This window comes from Quercus robur, chromosome 11 (genome assembly GCF_932294415.1).
Source record: "Quercus robur chromosome 11, dhQueRobu3.1, whole genome shotgun sequence".
In the NCBI taxonomy this organism is placed as follows: domain Eukaryota; kingdom Viridiplantae; phylum Streptophyta; class Magnoliopsida; order Fagales; family Fagaceae; genus Quercus; species Quercus robur.
Window position 1 is genome coordinate 53,534,957 of NC_065544.1, and position 20,662 is coordinate 53,555,618.

The 20,662-nt window shown below is 36.1% G+C and overlaps 2 protein-coding genes and 2 long non-coding RNA genes across 4 annotated transcripts; 1 reads left to right on the plus strand and 3 right to left on the minus strand.

Annotated features, from left to right (window-relative positions):
• Window positions 1-7,877: 7,877 nt before the first annotated feature.
• Window positions 7,878-10,237, minus strand: LOC126707013 (pentatricopeptide repeat-containing protein At4g35850, mitochondrial-like). Its single transcript, XM_050406599.1, has 5 exons — window positions 10,143-10,237; window positions 9,341-9,406; window positions 9,172-9,249; window positions 8,901-9,002; window positions 7,878-8,252 (listed from the first exon to the last, which is right to left on the minus strand). Exons 1-5 carry the CDS (start codon window positions 10,179-10,181, stop codon window positions 8,154-8,156), a joined length of 384 nt encoding a protein of 127 aa, XP_050262556.1. The 5' UTR covers window positions 10,182-10,237; the 3' UTR covers window positions 7,878-8,153.
• Window positions 10,238-11,289: 1,052 nt separating this feature from the next.
• Window positions 11,290-12,882, minus strand: LOC126705896 (uncharacterized). Its single transcript, XR_007648451.1, has 4 exons — window positions 12,746-12,882; window positions 12,020-12,066; window positions 11,741-11,935; window positions 11,290-11,564 (listed from the first exon to the last, which is right to left on the minus strand). It is a non-coding gene; the product is annotated as an uncharacterized LOC126705896 (long non-coding RNA).
• A 1,626-nt stretch (window positions 12,883-14,508) lies between these two features.
• LOC126705965 (serine/threonine-protein phosphatase 7 long form homolog) lies at window positions 14,509-16,693 on the minus strand. Its single transcript, XM_050405206.1, has 5 exons — window positions 16,605-16,693; window positions 15,673-16,430; window positions 15,221-15,311; window positions 14,702-15,107; window positions 14,509-14,616 (listed from the first exon to the last, which is right to left on the minus strand). The coding sequence occupies exons 1-4, from the start codon at window positions 16,665-16,667 to the stop codon at window positions 14,925-14,927; spliced, it is 1,095 nt and encodes a 364-aa protein (XP_050261163.1). The 5' UTR covers window positions 16,668-16,693; the 3' UTR covers window positions 14,509-14,616; window positions 14,702-14,924.
• A 1,922-nt stretch (window positions 16,694-18,615) lies between these two features.
• Window positions 18,616-20,339, plus strand: LOC126706789 (uncharacterized). The gene is made up of 2 exons (XR_007648709.1): window positions 18,616-18,736; window positions 19,626-20,339. It is a non-coding gene; the product is annotated as an uncharacterized LOC126706789 (long non-coding RNA).
• Window positions 20,340-20,662: the final 323 nt, after the last annotated feature.

The following is a 20,662-nucleotide window of genomic DNA, read 5'->3' on the forward strand; positions in this document are numbered from 1 at the left end:
ATAAAAGTAGGTTTTTTGCATGAGACCCACCCTTATGTGGGTATATTCACTCTTACAGGATATTAACCCTATACAGTGTGGAGATCATATGTTTACGAGAGAAACGAATACATGTGTCATATGCATAAGATAATTATTGTGTGAAAGGAGGGCGGCGACCAGATGCACGTACAATACCCTCTTCAAGAAGTTCAGCCTTCATTTGGTTCTTTCTTTGCCCACAGAAAATGAAGCAAATTACCAAAATAAAGAGGACCACGATAATGGTGGACACCACAATATCAAGGGCGTTGAATTTGCCAGGATGAGAGTCCGTTGGGTATTCATTCTCAAAATGAAAGTCTATTGGGCGATATTCCAATTCCCCTTTCTTTGCCTTTGAAATCAAATTAATCAATAGTAAAACTATTGGCAAAAAAGGCATGAGAAAAATGAATGAAAAAATACAACAGCAGCAAACAGAGTCTTTCCAAGTCCAATTTTCCCTCGTCTCCTCCTCAATATTTCCAGCATTCACAGTGGTGCCCAAGTTGTTCTCTACATGAGCCATCATTTTTTTCCTTTTCTTTCCTTTTTTTTTTTTTGTCTTCGAAATCTTTGGTTTATACCACCCCGGATGATTCAATAAAATGCCAAAGTTGTTTGTGTTCTTTCTTGGTTTTTTTGATTGAAAGTTGTTTGTGTTTTTGTAATCTATAGTTGTGCAAGAGTGGTCCTTAAATACTGAGAAATAAGTTGGAATGTACTAACTTTGCCAAAGATGATACCCCTATGACATAACCAAAGAAAGACAAACTGACACGGAAAAGCCATTACCTGATACGGGATTTGTTAACAAGCTGGTGGATACAAGCTACTATATAAGAAAGCTTAACTATTTAAAAAAAAAAAAAAAAAAAAAAAAAAAAAAAAAAACAACTTCAATATACTTCTCTTGTACATCCAATCAATTGTCATTTAATAAATAAAACTCATGCTTTTAATGAAGGATTTATTTTAAATAAACTTACTTTTTTTTTTTTTTTGAGGAAACAGTAATACTTATTAGAACACACAAACACGAAAGTAGTATATACAGTTTTTTAAATAAGCTTATAATATATTACATAATCAAAATACCATTACAAAAGAGTCTAACTTTTGTAGTACTAAAATTCTTGTAACTCAATTGCTTGACAACAAAAAGCCATTAACAAGCTGGTGGATACAAGCTACTATATAAGAAAGCTTAACTATTTAAAAAAATAATAATAAAAAAAATAAAAAATAAAAACAACTTCAATATGCTTCTCTTGTACATCCAATCAATTGTCATTTAATAAATAAAACTCATGCTTTTAATGAAGGATTTATTTTAAATAAACTTACTATTTTTTTTTTTTTGAGGAAACAGTAATATTTATTAGAACACACAAACACAAAAGAAGTATATACAGTTTTTTAAACAAGCTTATAATATATTACATAATCAAAATACCATTACAAAAGAGTCTAACTTTTGTAGTACTAAAATTCTTGTAACTCAATTACTTGACAACTCCTTATATGTCCATGTCATCTACGATTTTAAATTTTAAAGCATGAGATTAGGATTCTTGCTCTAAGTTTTAGAATTTCATGCCCAAGCCCATTACTTGGCCCATTTTACTCTCTAGAAATTAACATAAACCAATTCTTGCCATTACCCTTACAGCTTAATTGATATTTCTTGTGTTTCTAAAGGAAATATTTAGGACTTGATTCGTACTCCCTCATTTATCAAATTATCAAATATATAATTTATACTATTATTTAAAGGACTTCTATTATTTGATATAAACATTTCTTTGATTCAAAAATATTCCTATTCCCTTAGGTAAGTTTTAAGTAGAGATAAAACTAAATGATAATTTGATAAAACTAAATCCTTTAACTCTTGCAAAAACATTCCCTATAAAATAGAATTAAAACGCCCCCAACAACCTATGGTTCCTATCAAAAACAATTCCAAAAAAAAACCCGGTTATTCCTCCACCTCTCTCAAAAGATAAAAACTCAATCTTATCCACAAGGCCACAATCAAACGTTTTCTAGAAAAGTTTACGGGATTTTTCAGAAAATAACTACAAAACCGAAACTATTTCATTAGTTAGGAAACGTTTGAAACTAATTTGGAATATAACAACTCGAGTTCAGAGGGGACGATTTCCTGGGTTTATTAATTTATTATTGCGAGAAATCGAGTTGAAAGAACTCGACTTCTAAGCCTGGAAAACGAGTCCAAAGGACTCGGTTTTAAAGCATGGAAACCGAGTCCCTTGCACTCGGTTTCAAAGCCTGGAAACCGAGTCCATTGGACTCGGTTTCTACTCTTTGAAACCGAGTTTAACGAACTCGTTTTTCAGGCTTAGGAACCGAGTCCTTTGGACTCGATTTCCTTTTATAAACTGCCAGCATCAGTTCCATCAAACAGCAGCACTCCCATCCAACAGCAGCACTCCCATCCCACAGCAGCAACATCACGTGGGCATCACAGTTCCCCCACAGCAGCTTCAGTCCCCAGCCCTCCACGTGTCTGTGGGTCCCAGCTGGAATAAGTTCTCTCTTGCCGTGGGAATATGTCTTCCATATCAGAATATGTCTTCCATATCAGAAACTCAGTCTCTATATGCTCTCTCTTGAACACTCTCTATATTCAGCTCTTCAACTCAGTCTCTATATTCAACTCAGTCTCTATATTCAACTCACTCACAGAACACTCATCACACAACATTCTCAGGTAATATTTTTACAATGTTGTGATTATTTTGCTAGATTTTTTTTAAAGAAAAATTTAGAACATATTAGGAAAAGTTTTGTTTTTCTTATTTGTTAGTGTAAATATTGTGATCAATTTATTTGTTAGTATATTGTGATTATTTGCTAGGTTTTTTTTAAAGAAAAATTTAGAACATATTAGGAAATGTTTTGTTTTTCTTATTTGTTAGTGTAAATAGTGTGATTAATTTATTTGTTAGTATATTGTGATTATTTGCAATTTTTTTTTTAAATTAATGTTATGACACATTTATATAAGATCATAAATCTACTTAAGAAAAAATATCTATAATGAGTAGTAATTTAATGATTAATTGTTGGGAATATTTAGTAAATAATTGTGATTAAATTACAACATATTGGGGAATTTTTTTTTGTTAGTGTAAATATTTTGATTAAATTACAACATATTGGGGAAATTTTTTTTTTTTTTTATTTGTTAGTGTGAATATTGTGATTAAATTATTTGCTAAGTTTTTTTTTTTAAGAAAGTTAATATTGTGATTATTGGGAATATTTAGTACCAAATATTGTGATTATTATGTGAAAATTTGAGTACTCTAGATATGCAATTTTTTCCTTTTTATTTTTATTTTTTCATTTAAGAGAATATATAAAACTTTTTTGGCTAAAGGTTCGAAGCTCAAAATCTTATAAATCCAATTATTTTTTATTTTTTTTAAGGAAGTTGCAACAGTAAAATTGTAACATGAAATGGTCATGACCATGACCATGACCATGACCATGAATGAATGTGTAAGGATGGTGCAGCACGAGCACGTATAGTTTGTGAAAAATTTACAAATATTTGGTGTTGTTACCATTTGTAACATTCCAAGTTAGGAAAAAAGGAGCAGACTTTAAAAATAGAAAGAGAGCAAACGCTGTCCATTTCCATAGCCCTTTAGGATTTTAGGGGATTAGATATTGGCAAAAAGAATGGAGTCATTAGGGATTTTTTTAGAAAATAACTACAAATATTGTGATTATTGGGAATATTTAGTACCAAATATTGTGATTATTATGTTATTACAACATATGGGAATATTTGTTTTGTTTGTTAGTGTAAATATTGTGCTAATATGCTAAGTTAAAAAAAAATTAATATTGTGATTAATTATTGGGAATATTTAGTACTAAATATTGTGATCAATTGTTAGGAATATTTAGTACTTTTAGGTCTTTCTCATGGATATGAAATGGATTATGAGTTTGATACCTAAGATAGTAGTCTTTTTACCATAAATTATTTCAAGATATATTTGTTTAAGATTTGTAACAGAGATTTCAATGGATAACTGGTTGGTATATAATATTTTTGTTCATCATAACTTATTTGAATGGGTTTTGAAAGTCATGCCCCTAGAATGATTTAGAATTTTTAAAGAATATGAAATTGGTAATGACTATTTTTGTAAGATTACTAAAGGTGAGTATATGCAAATTTGGTTGAGGTTAGTATTGTTGGCATTTCATACGCAAAGTTTTGTGATTGATGTTGATTGAGCGTTATAAATTTGTCACTAACACAATTGCACTTGATGATCTATAGGTTGACAATGATCTATATAAATATATACTACGGTGGACCCCTTAGCAATGCCAACCCTTATGATGGAGTCTCATTTCAAGGTCCGGGTATCCAGTGCTACTATATGATGATACGCCGTAAGCTAAAGACCCTGAATGAGCTGAAAGTAAAAATTATGGAAGAGTTGCAAGTGAACCCTGCTTTGCATGACATACATATTACTTTCCGTTCTCCATATGAAGTCCTCAATCAATGCATTAATTACAGATATATGGCGATAACAGAGGACAAACATGTGAAATTCATGTTTAGTAAGATGGACAAATGGAAACAAGCAGCAGATTTTGAGTTATACGTCACTTTGGAGCCTCGTGCAGAAGTCGGCGTAGAGGACGAAATTGTACAAACAACTACATCTATACAGTTTGCAATCCTAGATGATCAATGCACCACATTGGGAGGCTATACACCCCCTTTTCAAGAGACACCAGTAACAATTGAGAGTGAACCTGGAAATAGATATGAAGATCAATTTTGTACACATCGAGGTGAATCCTCTACAGTTCCAGTAGTTGAAGATGAAGATGAAGACGAAGACTGTTCTGGGGAAGATGGTGAGGATAGAGATGAGTATGAAGAGAGGATTGACGATGGTGACTTTGACAGGGGTCTTGATGACCATGAAATTACTCACATTCCTCATGTTGATGATATGGCTGAATGTGATGAAGATGATGAGGACGCTAATGCTAGAGTTCAGCATGTTACAAATACGACCCTCGTTTATGAACCTCCTGCCTCATCATTTTATGAAAATACTTGGGAAAATATGGTTGATCCTGAAGTTGTTCAGCAATCATTTGGTTCTTGGAATGCAGACATGAATTTTGCGAAAGGGTTGATTTTTGCTAATAAAGATGCGGTGAGACGTGCATTAACAATTTACGCCGCAAAGCATAACAGAAACTTTGTGACTAGTAGGTCGACCACAAGTAGACTGTCTGTGAAATGCAGCGATGAATCATGCATGTGGTACGTTGGGGCAGTTGTGAAGCCTGAACTCGGACTATGGATGGTCACATCTTATAGGGGTCCTCATAGTTGTATGCCCCTTGCCACGGCCCTTGATGGTAGAATGATGGATTGTAATTTTCTAGCAGAAGAATTTGTTCCATTGTTGAAAGAGAAACACACGGCAACAATTTATCACCTCATACATTTCATTAAAGGGAAGTATTATGGGCATATTCTTTCTTACTATAAGATATGGGATGCGAAACAACGAGGTATTGCAAAGATATTTGGGGATTGGGAAGAGTCTTACCAAAGGTTGAGAAAGTTATTGTTTGCATACTGGGATCAAGAACCTGGCAACCGTTTCTGGTTTCACACCATACCCAGGGACGAGTTCGGTGATACAATATTGCGCTATATATTTTGGGCTTTTGCTCCATGCATTGCAGGATTCAGACATTGTAAGCCAGTGATCAGTATTGATGGGACCCATTTGTATGGTAAATATCGAGGGGTGTTGTTGATTGCAATGGCCACTGATGCCAACAACAAGGTTTTGCCTCTTGCCTTTGCCGTTGTGGACAAAGAGTCAGGGTCTAGTTGGGGGTGGTTTTTAGAACGCCTCAGGAATGCACTGGGGGATGTGATAGCAGATAAGGACATCTGTATAATTTCTGACCGACATAAGGGTATTCAAAGTGCAATTGCAAACTGGCCTAGACATGATGATGGACGACAACGAGTAGTTCACAGATATTGCCTTCGACATGTTGCTAGCAACTTCAACATGCATTTTCAGGACGCCACTTTAAAGTCATTAGCCTTGAAAGCGGGGTATGCTACTCAGGAATCTAAATTTGAGTTGTACATGCAACCTATCAAGGAAGCTGAGATCGAGGCCCTTAGGAAGAAACGGAGAACCGAGCGGCAGGAAAGTGAACCCGACTCATCCATCATGCCATACACATATCTAATGAACGAGGATCTAGACAAGTGGACCCAACTACATGATGGTGGATACCATTATGGGGCTATGACAACCAATGTCTCGGAGTGCTTCAATGGAGTACTCAAAGGTGCCCGTGGCCTACCCATTGCTGCAATGGTTGAATTCACTCATTGCAAACTTGTTGTGTATTTCCATGATCGACACAAAGAAATTACTCATGATCTCTCAAAGGACAAGGTATGGACTAAATATGCCTTAAAAATCTATGGACACAACCTACAAAAATCAATTTCACACCAAATAAATCCGTTTAATAATCTGAATGGTATATATCAAGTAATTACTTCATACAACATCTATAGCTCTGGAGAGGGACACCATAGTTATGAAGTAAATGTAAAGGCCAGAACATGTGGTTGTGGAAAGTGGCAAATGAGAAAGATCTCTTGTTCACATGCAATTAAAGCTCTTCAGTACTTGGGGCAAGATGCGACTGCATATATTGACCCATGTTATAGTTTGGTGAACGCCATTCACACCTACTCACATGCATTTGTGGTGCCAAAGTCAGATTCATTGTGGAGGGATGTGGATGGTCCAAAGTGGGTGCTTGACCCAAAACTGTTGCGGGGCAAAGGTCGACCTGTGGCGTCTAGGATATGAAATCAGATGGATGGGGTCCGGCGAGAACCGGGAAGCCGGAGGCCAGATTTTGACTTAAGGGAGATTCAGCAAAAGCAGAGCAGTGGACTGTGTCATCAACATGGGCATAACCGTAGAAGATGTCCGCTTTCCCGTGGGGCTTCGACAAGCAGTAATAATCCAAACTAGGTAAGTGATGCTTTTATATAAAATGCCATGATTGTATCAATTAGCCAAGTTGCATAGATTAGTACGTATGTTTTGGGTTTTGGTCTCTAACAACAATATTTGAATTTTTGCTAGGCATGCAAATACTCGAGTTTGGAATGGCATTGTAGATGTCAATTGGGGTTCTCTTTATTATGTATTTGAACTTACTACTGGGTTGTATCCACACAATTATTATTTTGTTTGTCACTGAATGAACTTGTAATCGAAGTATTTTATATCCAATGTACCTGTTTCTAGATTGTGATATCACTGAATGAACATGTTATCTTATTGGCTTCAACCAATAACTCAATAATTTTTTACTAAAAAATAAGTCCAACAACTTGTTACACTTAAGTAAAAGCAGAACTTTGAACAAAAAATCCAATTTAAATGCACATATATCTATGTATTATCCGATACATGTGACTTATATTATTATTATTATTATTATTTTATGAATGATACATGTGATTTACAAATCAAATACATATGATTTATATAATACACATGTATCATATGATTTATGAATATGGTTGATACGTTGACACTTTTTTCACTCAATCAATACATATTGTAGTTTTACCTAAAAAAAAAACCAATAGGACAGTGAAGCTCAATTTCTATTTATTAGTTCAGTGTTTAATTAGGTCCTTATGGAATGAGTACATGCCTGCAACTCATTGCTGTATACAAGAATAGAAAGTGGAAGGAAAGGGGCAAGAAGCCAAGAACTAAGAAGCAGCCAACACATTGATGCTTTACTTGAAGAAATATCAAAATACTACAATGTCCTTATTCCTCATGTTTCTCATTCTAAAACTTGATTAAAACTGTGTATGAAGCTAAGAACAATACAGAGACCATTATAAATTCTACATGATCTTTGATACAACAGAGGATTAGGCCTGCACAAATCCTTGTAGTTGTATCTCTTGCATCAAAACATAACTAATATAACCAAAAAATCCATGCCAAAGACTCTCCAAGGAATCTTTTGTTATCATCCAACTAAGGTCGTCGAGGTCCTGGTCCAGATCTTTGGCGAAGGTTGTCGTAAGTCTTAGAAACCAGCAACAGTCGTGGATCATCTTCAGGTATTTCACGTTCCTGAACCCAGAACAAAAATGGACACAATTACGAATATGCACATAATGGGAATCAGTTATGAATATGCACATAATTCATATATGAAGAGATATCTAACTATATGAGGGCCAGCATGGCCAAACATAGTAGCAATTGCAGGCATTTGGATGCATCCAGAAGACCAAGGACTGGAATTTGACAACTTAGGATATTGTTATTGACTGTAAAAATAGCTAGCTGCACTTTCTGCTATGAAGCATTACAACTTCTGGTTGTGTTGGGCTGGAAACAATCTAGGTCATTACTAACTTTTTGGATCTAAAAAAAAATCCCTCATACATGACAATAAATGATTTCTATTCCCTCTTCTGGCTTAGTCTTCAATGCTCAAACAATACTTTCAAGCCCAGCACTAGCAGTCTAGCACAATTAACTTAAATGTTGCTCCCCAAAAAAATACTCAAACAGTAGTTTTAGGCTCCTTTTGTTAAAGATTTCAACTTGTTTTCAAAGTTTTCAAACAATATTTAACACCATAGATTTCTAAGTAACATCCAGAGTAATTTGCAGTCTAACAGCTAAGTAACACCATTGTCGAAACAGATGTACTAAGAAAATCACTCATGAGAATTTACTATTTCTTAAGCATTATCTGGGCAAGAAACTCACTTTTAAGCCCTTGTAATATGCTTCCACAGCAGGAGGTGAAGGAATAAAGTTTCCAGCTTGCATCAGATCCCATATATAGTTAGCAGTAGTATATCCACCAATCTGCAAGGATATATTATAATTTAGTTGGAAAATAGACAGTATAAACTAAAATATACAGGCTAGGAAGAATGATAAAGAATCATATAGAGCCAGGACAAATAACAAAATCTCTCCTTCTCCCTAGCAACCACAGGGATCTAATCAAGTAATTAAACAAGGTATTACGTACTTTTTCACCAGAAGCTAAAAGGAGGAGATCACTCCCCATTTTTGGGCTCAAGAAGAAGTCCCTGGAATTCATGTTTACCTGCATAAGAAAATGTAGAACCGCAGATAGGGTTAAAACAATCAAGACAATGAATCAGGAACTCAAGTAAGAAGCTACATAACAACCATACCAGCGTGTCTTGAGCAAGTTGCATTCCCTTGGGAGTATGCCCAACCATGGCTCCCTCTACAAGTGTCTACAACCACATAAATCACAGTAATTTAATGTCTGTATAATACAATAATATCTTGATATGACTATACATTACATAAACATGAAATCCACTTTTAACCGGCACAAAGTAACCAAACGATTGTCACTGACAAACATGAATAGAAACATCTTCGTTGTCCCCCCAAGGAGCTTTTTCCTTTTCAATAACAAACTGAATATCATTAAAATAGCACCTCCCAAAACAAAAGCACTATCCTAGTACACAGGGAAAATGAAAAGAAAGAGCCAAAAGGAGCAAAAACAAAATTGAAAAATACTTCTACACAAAAAAGTAATGAGATAAACATTGGGATGGAGGAAATTTATAAAGGGAAAAAATATTCTAAGAAAGCTGGTCATTACACAATTACTCCGATAAACTTTTTTGATTAGTACAAATTACCCTGATAACTTAATGCAGTATTAACAGCAAAGTGATATGTTCATCGGGTTGTCTAAAACCAAGAACAATGTAAAACTGTAAATCCAAAATTTTGTCAAGATCATATAACAAAGGTAACAGCATTCAGATATTAAGAATTAATATATTCATTCATAATTGCAATTCTCTCTTAAAATTTTATTCTAATTTCTTGGGAAGTAGCATACTCTTTCCTGTATATCTATTCATTAATTTTTAAAAGAATTGTTATTATTTACTGAAAGAAAAGATATCTGACTTAGCACATTGCAGAAATTGTATTGGTTTAAAAACTCACCACATATAGTTCCACTATAGTCGGCTTCCCTGAACTCATGTAGTCTTCAAAAGTTTTAAGGCCACGATCGATGTCCCCAGAATGTAGATAGCACCTGCAAATAAATGTTAGTTTAAGGCAATACAGAAATATGTAAAGTGATAAGTAGCTGGAACTAAGCAAGAGCCACTTACAGATGGATGTTTGGCACATTATATTTAATAATTAACACCAACAATGAAATAAGCAAAGGACCATGCAATATAAAATTATACATGGATACTGAGAAAATTTATATCACAAAATATCACTACATGCATAATCACCCATCTCATATGAATTTGCATTACATGCCTCAATTTGTTGGTGAATCAACGTTAGTGATTGTTAAATGGAAAATCCAACTGTGAGTTCAACAAGTATATACTTTTCTTCTATACATGTTAATAAGTTACACTCAATCAGGTATTGCAAGAAGGATTAATCATGCCAACAAAAGCAGATACTAAACCGCAGAGTGCTAGGCCAGCAGTTCTTAAGTTAATGAAATACAACCAAATAGTTCAATTACGCTAAGCAATTGATATTCCATTAAAAGTACCAAATTACCAATCGGAAACATAGACCATCAAAGAAACCACGTTTATGAACCCATGTTTTCATAGCAATACAACAGAAATTAGTGACTTTTGTTGAAGTTGGTGAGCTTACTCAATGGTTCTATATCTATCACAACTGGGAAAAGAGTTACCATTACATTGTTTGAGAATGGTTTGTCGAAATTTCAAAAACCCCCTCCTATTTTTGTAAAAGACACTCCACCCCTTAATATATTGATTTACACAACAAATAACCCCTTATGACCATTTATGTTCATTACAAATTTTCAAATTTCTCATATTAAATTCTCAACCACTATATCCACCCAAAAAAATTTTGCTTAATAACCAGATTGGTTATATCGTAAGAAAAATTTTAAAATAAAATAAAAAAAATAATAACCATAGGGGGCTAAGTGTCATTTTTTGAAAATAAGAAAGGGATTCCGACATTTCCTCAAACCTTAAGGAAGGTTAGTGTGATTTACCCAAAAAAAAAATTCACCAATGAAACAACACAGCCTTACACAATAAATTGTACCAAAAACCTTAAATGCAAAAAGACAACCTTGGATCAAGAAATGCCTTTGAAATTCATATCAGCTTGCATTTTCGACAGAGTATGATTATGCTATTTAAATTTTTTTATTGCATGTCAATGCATCATCCAAGGCCTATGGTATAAGGCACGGGAGACAAATGATAAACATAAATAACACAAACAGTTCAACATACTGGACGGCAATCAAGGATTGACATGAGTGCTGACTGTTCTCTCACAGAACGCTCAATCCGGCCATCACTTTCTGCAGCTTGCTTCAAGTTAGCTGCAAATCTATTCAACCTATCCAGTACAACATAATTACGTCAAAAAGATTGTCATGTTTTCTTGTTTACTATGTACTTTACATACAGTATATAAAACGACCGAAATTGAAGAGAGATGCCCAATAAAAAGGAGGAAAGAAAAGAAACAATAATAATAATAACAAGAAAAAAATAACTACTAAAACAACTTACTGCTATACCAAGAGCAGTACTGGTGAAGAAGAGGTAAAGGAAGGCCCCCAAGAATTTCAATGCTGTAAGTAGATCAATGTTGCTGACATCAAGTGATTGGACTGCATTGAAAAGCACAATAGAGGTGGCATCATTCACCACTCCCTCACCGAATACAATACTGTAAAGTAAGGGCGTTTCATCTTGATTGAGAACCTTTATCAGGCCAAAAATATCATGCATTAATGGAGCATGTCAATTTCCATGTATAACATTCATGTAAGGATGAACATCGTGTACCTGCAGCGTGCAAACTGAATCAGTTGCTGACAATATGGCACCAACAGCTGCACAAAAAGGATGCACAAATGATCAGTATTAAAGGATGACTATCAATGACTGTATGAGCAAAATGATTCAACATAAGTTATTAGTCACCTCATTCATCTTAGTCGGTATATTAAGTACCTGAAAGATAATGGCATTAAGGACAAATGATAACTTATACGTTAGGCTTAATGATGCAAAAAGTAAAGTGTTCAAGGAGAAACAAGATTAAATAGTAAACCTAGAATTATGGACTAATTTTGATGTGGGGGGCTTTTTGGCACCTTTTAAAGGCTACTTTAGTTGTTATTAAATCTAAGTATTTAGTTTCTTTACTTTAGAAAGTTGCTGGTTCAGTTTTAATAAAGTTTTACTAAAACTAGGGGTAGTTTGGTAATTTTCTTATTTTCTGGAATATGCTGTAGCGAGTTGTTCTACACACCAAAGACTATTATTTTGTGTTTTGAGTCTTGTTCAATTGCCAAAAAAGTGATAACAAATCAAGGGATACAAAAAAATAAATGGAGAATTCAACATATCCAGTAGTTTTTTTTGTTATTTTTTTAAAAACAATTGACTTTTGTGCTACTAATTATCAGCCGGGAAAGAAAATGAACAATTTGGTGATATATGTGTGTGTATATATATATGAGATGGTAATTTAATAATAACTATCACAAAGTAAGGCATACTACATACCCAAAGACCCACAAAGGGACTGCAAGGAGCATTGTACCGACCATCACCCACTCATTTCTTGTAACAGGACCCATATGCTCCAATTTCTTTGCAGCCATGGCAGGGGCATCTGGTGTGTCTTTGGTTTCAGGAGGATATAACGAAGTATCTTCATGTATCTTCATGTATGCAGCAAACTTACACAAACAGAAATATCTGAACTGAAAAGCCCTCTGTCCAGAAAGCTAAAATCACAGAAATCACTTTCTTCTAAATTGTTAGGAGTACCATCTAAATGCACCTGTAAAGGTTAAACAACCATCATAAAGTTTTCTGGAACATGAAAAATAATGCTCATATAACGGGATGATCTTATCTTCATGTGTAATGATTTTTCTGCTCCACCCTTGGCCATTAAATTAAAGGTTTATTTCAAGAATAAGGCGATCAATGCATAATGATTATATATAGAACTAAAAGAGAGAATTATATGATTTGGTACCTCTGGACAAAGTATTCGATCAATCTCAGTGAACAGATCAAGTGTGGTGCAACGGCACTACTGGACATTTTCAAGGGATAGCAGTCCGGCTGCATGCACCAAGTCATCAACACATATCTCGTAAACACAAAGCACAAAGCAAATTCAAAAGTAGAGAGTTGGATAAACTTTCCAACCAGGCATTAGTATTTCAATGTAAAATTTACAAAAATCAAAGACTTTGAAATATAATTAAAAAGAAAAGGGTTTTTAAGATAAACTCACATCAAATAATCAGGAATGTTTTGAAAGCATTAAAAGAATTAAATAAATAAAAAAACAGTGATTTCAGAGAGCGAGAGAGAGAGAGAGAGAGAACCTCTATGGGATGCTAATCCTAATGCATTTTACGCTTATGCTGTCTCGTATAGTGTCTGGTATGTGGGGGAGGGGGTACTGCATCTCCTTCGTGAGGCTCCTCACGTTGCTGCAAAAATGGAGTTACAACCAAACAATGGATTACATGAATTCCAAAACCAACCATAACAGTAGTTACTCAATATTCATTACATTAAATGACTTGTCATACCGTGGGGCCAGTGTTGTGTCCTGCTTTGTGACCACCTGTCCCACAAGGAGGTGCTTTTATTGTACGTTTAGGTCGACCTGGTAGGGGTGACTGTAACCCAACAACCTGCTCATTCTCAACATGCACAGCTGGCTGTTTTGCTTGACTCCCAACAACTAAAGATCCTACAACTGCGGGGGAGGAGGGTGTAGCAAATGAAATGTGAGTGCCCGTACTCATGGGATCTATATGCAGTCTAGGAGTGGGCATGAATGACATGGAGTGACTATGGGGCGATACATCGTCTATATGACCAATGCTGTACGATAGGGATTGCGTGTGCATGACAGGAGGGGTTTGACTGAAATCAGGGCCGAGATCAAAGGATGGTGGAGTAAATGAAAGATGAGCAGGATAAAAAAATGTATGTGAGGTGTGTGAAGGGATCTCGGGGTGAAAAGATGCATGAGAAGTGGGTAGAGAGATCTCTAGGTCAGAAACTGCATAAGTAGTATGTGGAGGGATCTCTGGGGAAGGAGATGCATGTGGAGGTGGAGGGAACTCTGGGGCAGGAGATGCACGTGGGGGTAGAGGGAGATCTGCCCTACTGACAACCTGATGGGATGCAGCACGCTGACCATGGCTATGGTTGGCACGAGTTGAGCTTGTGCTTGGTCGTCCAGTATCTTCTGGCGCTTCTGGATTTGCCCCATCGATATCTTCCAACGAAAGTCAAGCAGTTATACGGTGAAGGCGTTCCACTGTCTTAAGTACAGCTGAAATATGCTTGTACTCAGGACTGCCTACTGTATAAAGTTTCAACAACTTCTTGTGACTGGCAACCTGAAAGTAAATAAATACAATTAGTACATCATACTGAAGTTCTTGATACGCAACAAAAATTGAAAAGAAAGGTCGAAGCAATTACCATAATAATAAGTGAAGCCGAAGTGTGGTCGACGAACCTCCAAGTCACCCTATCGTACCAATCGAAGTATGGATGAGCAGGCGACATATCACCCTCTAGTCGTGCTCCAGGACATAGGGATCGTGCTCGAGTATTCCATACTCGGATATGGCCATAATGTCTGTCCCTCCAATTCACCTCCATCTTCCCCCTCAGGTCTATGGCATGAAAGGCTTCGTCAGTATCAACATATGGGGGGGGGGGGGGGTTCTTGTACCATCCCAAACTGACGAACAACACGGTCCGGTGTATGTTTCTCTACTAGCCAGAAACATACAAGCGGTACCCTCGCCGTCCATACATCCCTTCCGGCGACACAAAACGCAGGCAGGTGGGCTAATTCAGCTTCATATGGTTGCCACACCACCTGAAATAGTCAAATCAAAGGACAGCACATTATGCAATGTTCCATATCTATGAGCTCTTTTACATTTATAAATACAATAGTCATAAACAATAGAATAAACACAATTTTGGTACCTGCTTTGGATGCATACAATCTAAAAGCTGACGGTACCGGACCAGACAGATTTCAGCGGGGCTATTCAAGGTGCTCACAACCCACACAGTCCTACAATTGCGAAAGAGGGAGTCAATACTTGGAATTGAGAATATGAAGTAATCAACAACAATAAATGATGGGCAATCGTAAATTTAACAGTACATACCACTAAGATTATACTAATAAATGATTATCTAAACATATGATTAGTGGTGGAGCTAGAAATTAATAAGACTTATATTATACATCAATCATAACATATGACCTCCGTGGTTGTCAAACGATATATAAAAAACATAAATAAAAATCCTATTAATGAGTCAAAATTTGAAGAATATCAAGGTTAAAATTTTATTTTCTATGTCTAACAATGTGTTTAAAATTATGGATCTATTTCCAATAGAGAGAATCGGTCAAGGAAGAGACTTACTTAATAGACAATGGAGAAGGTGCAAATGGTGGGCCATATGCACCATCTGGTGGGAGGTCCATCCTTGGGCACAAAAAAGGGAATCTGACCCATGCCCAATACTGAACTAGCAACAAGGCCCCACCAATCTGACTAGCACCTCTGTCGGTTGCCCTGCATAACTCTCTGTACAGCCATGCAAGGCAAGCACTCCCCCAACTGTACTGAGGTGGATTCCGAAGGTCCCTCAGCATCTGCAACCACATCGTATGCACCCTATCACCAGACTTGTCGGCGAAAATTGTGTCTGCCAGGAGTGCTAGGATATAGCACCGTGCATATTGATGCACAACCACCTCTGTTGCATCATCGGGCAACCCTTCGTCAATTTTTTCTAGTAGCTTCTTTATTTGGATCCTTTGTCCTTTAAGCGTGGTGTCATTAGTAGCAATTCCAAGCAGACTCTGACATTCATCTTTCCATGTCAAGTCAGTTGTTCCAACAATTGCCTCACCATCGATTGGAATTCCGAAAAGAACCTCCACATCTTGTAATGTGATCGTTGTCTCACCATGTGGCAGGTGGAAGGTGTGGGTTTCAGGCCGCCATCGCTCAACGAAGGCCGTGATCAGGTTATGATCAATCTCTCTGCCTGGGGTCCTATACAGCCCCTCTAATCCAACTCTCTTCACAATGTCGACGATACGATCATCCACCACTATCCGGCGTCGTGTTCGGAACTCGTCATTACGACCGCGGCATTTCAGTGGCCCTGGATCCTGCACATGATAGAACTATGGTGATGAGATGCAATATGCCATAACCTTTGTATATATGATTGTAGTTATTGATCCCAAAAAAAAAAAATAAAGCAGTTATGAAGGGACCTTAAAATATCAACCCCAAAAAGAAAAAAAAAAAAAAAAAAAAAAAAAACCAAATCGAATCGTTACCTTGCCTTCCCAAACAGCGCACGCTCGATGTGTTTTTATAAACCTCAACACCGAATCGTCCATGGGCCCAGGACCAAACTCATCAGGGAGCTGAGCAGGAACAGCAACCATACTGCACGAAGTTTAGGGAGTCAAGAGTAATATAAGCACATGTTAAATTGGTAAGGATCCCAATTTCTTGCACAAACGATAAGTATTCAAGAGCTTCAAAAACGATAATATACTGCAGCTAAAGTATATAAGTTTTACCCATTATACACACACACACACATATACACTCTTCTAACCATGCATTTTATCATGAAATATGTTATATTCATATAAACACTCAAAATCCATGAGCATTGACTTTAAAGCATCATAATTTTATGTAACCTCATCATTCCGTGAAAATTGTGTGTCCAATACCTATTAACAAAAATTGATATATCAATCAACCCCAAAAAGGGACCAGTTACTATTCCAAAATACCCAAAAGTTACACTTCAGTAGTTTCAATCCAAACTAAGCAACTTGCATGCAAATAAGCGCTAACCCTCACAATTTGATTACATTTGGTCGTCAGAAACTTTATTTTGCTCTACATTTAAAGAGTAAACTCAGCACTACAAGGAATATTCATTTTGCACATATATCCTAAGGAAAAAAGTTTCTTCTCAAATGGTTAAACACTTAAAATGTTAGTGAAAAGACACATCTAATTATCTATAATTACAAATTTGGAAGGAACTGTATCCTTTTCGGGACAAATTCCCTGTTCCAACACCAACACAATATGTTACATGGGGGAACTTTTACAGTATCAGAATGCAGGGACGCATCTAAATGGAATTTCAGACATATTCCATTTAGTAAGCATTTCAGACGTGTTCAACTCAGAATGTGTTGTGTTGACAAGTTCCCTACACTACATATCATGAAATGTACCCAAACATAGATGCATGTACCCACAGCAAACATAACAACAAAAGAAAAAAGAAATATTATACAAAGGATTACCAAAGACAATATTATACAAAGGATTACTAAGCCAAAATGGATTTAATCACAAAATCAACAAACGATGATCGTTGTCAAAATAGAACAATATTTAAAGAAAAAAGAAAGAGTTTACTTGTGATGGCGAGAGGCAGTGACGGCGACGGCAGCGACGGCGACGGTGACGAGAGCGAGAAGCAGTGACGGCGACGGGAGGGAGAAGCAGCGACGGCGATGGTGACGGGAGGGAGAAGCAGCGACGGCGACGGGAGGGAGAAGCAGCGCCGGCGACGGGAGCAGTGGACGGCGTTGGCGACGGAATGAGAGTGTCAGAGCTCGACTGAGATTTGAAGTTTTTGGATTTTTTTAGAAAATAAGTTTGAAAGTTTTTTGTGTTTGGTTTTTTTGTGAGAGGGACTGAGAGTGGCGACGGGAGCAGTGGACGGCGACAGGAGCAGTGGACGGCGCCGGCGACGGAATGAGAGTGTCGGAGAGAGAGCTCGACTGAGATTTGAAGTTTTTGGATTTTTTTAGAAAATAAATTTGAAAGTTAAAGTGTTTGGTTTTTTTGTGAGAGGGACTGAGAGTCAGAGAGGGAATGAGAGAGAGTGTGTAAAGTTTGAACTTTGTGTGTTTTGTGTGCTGATGATGGCTTACACGTGTTACGCATAAATCGAGTTTAGTGAACTCGTTTTGTAAGAGTAAAAAACCAGTTTAATGAACTCGTTTTCCAGTGTTGCAAAACGAGTTCATTAAACTCGATTTATGCGTGGAAAAACTTAGTTCAATGAACTCGTTTTGCAAGAATAGAAACCGAGTCCATTGAACTCGTTTTTTACTCTTACAAAACGACTCCATTGAACTCGATTTCTGGCATATTGGGCCCACCTCAGGTACTGGCAAAAAAGCAAAATCGAGTAAAAATTACTCGATTTCATAACACAAAAATCGTCCACTTTAGACTCGAATTGCTAGAATCCAAAATAGTTTAAAACGTTTCCTAACTAATGATATTGTTTGGGTTTTGTTGTTATTTTCTAAAAAAATCCAAAGTTTACTCCCCATTTCTCCTTTCAAACCACAACCATGGCAATCCACGGCCATATAGCCACCCATACGACAACTCTTTGCCCAGAGGTTTTTCCTCTAAAAAGGTTTAGTTCAGTTTCTTTTTTAGAGAATTTTTTTGGTTTGGTTGGATTTGATTGTTTGGTGGGTGAAAATAATCCGAGGGTGTGGAGTTGAGAGAGAGTTCCATAGCAGAGAGTTCATCTATACTATTCAACTAGTAGTATCATAATAGATAAGGATAGCAGGATGAGATGTTCGAGAGTATCATATTGTTTTTTTGTAGGATGGAAAAACCCCTCATTGGAGGGACCATTTGGGTTTGTTATGTGTTTTAACAGTTTCACTTCCTATTTTATTTGTGATTTTTTTAATAATGTCTGCAGTTAGTTTTCGTGATTCCTAAATAATTATGATTGGAACAATCTATAGTTTTTAACATAAATCCATCTGGTATAGTTGCTAAAGATGGTTTTGAGAGGTTTGTTCTTTTTCTGTTTGATACAATGCTTCACTTGGGACTTTCACTTCCATTGTGGCATTTAATCAATTGTTGGGTGCCATTGCAAGAATGAAGCATTACTCTAAAGCCATTAATCAAATTAGAGATATGGAATCATTAGGATTTGCTCCCAATATCTTTGGCTAGAACAGTAGCAGATAGCAATGGTACCTTGGTTTCTAGGCTTGATTATGTTGCAGTTGATCTGCTCTTTCTTCCATTGTGGTTCAACTTTCAATGCGTAGATACATTCAAATGCTTTTCCATGTTAGCGAATGCTCAGATTTTTAGTGTGCCACTCTTATTGAATTAGTTGATTACATCTCTGTGGTTAAGGATGTTTATGAAATTTCACATAAAAAGAAGTATGTCCCAAATGTATGTAAAGCACGTCTTATATAGCACCAGCAACAATATTTGCAGGGTAATTGATAATAGTAAGGAATATCCTAATTTTTCATTCATTTTTGCAGGAAAACCTGTGGAACCTATGGTGTTTCGGGGGAGAAAGAAAAAAAATTAAGGGAATGAGCATCAATGTTGAAGCTATTATGGCCTTCTGATGAAATTTTCTTTGCACTTGCAAGGAAGCCTTTAATTTCTTCAAATAAATCTATTAAGGGGAAGCTAAATCAAGGCTTCGATGAATGTATAAGTGTCAGATTGAAGATCAAAGAATAAAAGATTGGAAGGATCAGGTTTTATTTGCAAAGATCAAGAAGGCAAAGGGATCATAGCTGGCTGCCATAGTTGGGAAACTCTGGACAAGGTGGCAATTAATTGTCTGGCTGTCAAAGCTTTGGAACAGTAAGAAACAAAGGATTTATAAAGATTATTATTTTTCTAGGTAATGCTTAAGTAGAGGCCTTATATCAGAACACAAGGGTTCCTAGATGGCTTACTCAACATAGGCTGGCAAATGGAAGGAATATGGTTTGGAATGGTTGATAAGAGAGTGCTTAAGAAAGCAAATGATTTTGGGTGGTAGATCACAGACAATGTTTGAAATTAAGACTACTTGCTCAAATACTATAGCAGAGAAGAGTTGGGTGTTACTAATATTTCAACCAAAGTGAAATATCCAAGCTACATACTTTATCATAGCAGAGGATTTTCATTTTTTAGTTGGGATTGTTGTGTAGCTACCATTATTGCCTTTTATTTTATGCAAAGTGATGTTGTACTCTTGACTATGAATATTAAAAAAAAAAAAAAAAAATTATACAAAAATGAGAGAGAAATATATAAGAGGTTGTTGCAGCATACTTGCAAACTCGAAAAGAGCTATATGGATTAGGAAAGAGGAAAAATAAACCATTTTTCTAAGAAGTAATCGTGCAAAAGATAAGATCACGTGCAAAAGTTATGCCAAATCTTTTTTGGCACACGTTAATAGTGAATAAGATATTTTAAAATATGTTTTTGTTCTTAATTGCTTTTTGCAATATATCTTAATTAATTTTGGATACTAATAGTAGTGTTGAAATTAAGAAAAAAATGGTCATGAAGA

What these genes read in the sequence shown, in the direction of transcription:
- LOC126707013 (XM_050406599.1), bottom strand. Translation starts at nt 10,181, where the DNA reads ATGAGTTCAGGGAAGCCGACTATAGTGGAACTATATGTG. An exon ending in TTTTAGCTTCTGGTGAAAAA is followed by an intron (nt 9,003 to 9,171) that starts GTACGTAATACC and finishes ATATCCTTGCAG; the next exon opens with ATTGGTGGATATACTACTGC. An exon ending in CATATTACAAGGGCTTAAAA is followed by an intron (nt 8,253 to 8,900) that starts GTGAGTTTCTTG and finishes TTCTGGGTTCAG; the next exon opens with GAACGTGAAATACCTGAAGA.
- LOC126705965 (XM_050405206.1), bottom strand. Translation starts at nt 16,667, where the DNA reads ATGGACGATTCGGTGTTGAGGTTTATAAAAACACATCGAGCGTGCGCT. An exon ending in GCGCTGTTTGGGAAGGCAAG is followed by an intron (nt 16,431 to 16,604) that starts GTAACGATTCGA and finishes TATCATGTGCAG; the next exon opens with GATCCAGGGCCACTGAAATG. An exon ending in CCTTCTCCATTGTCTATTAA is followed by an intron (nt 15,312 to 15,672) that starts GTAAGTCTCTTC and finishes TCGCAATTGTAG; the next exon opens with GACTGTGTGGGTTGTGAGCA.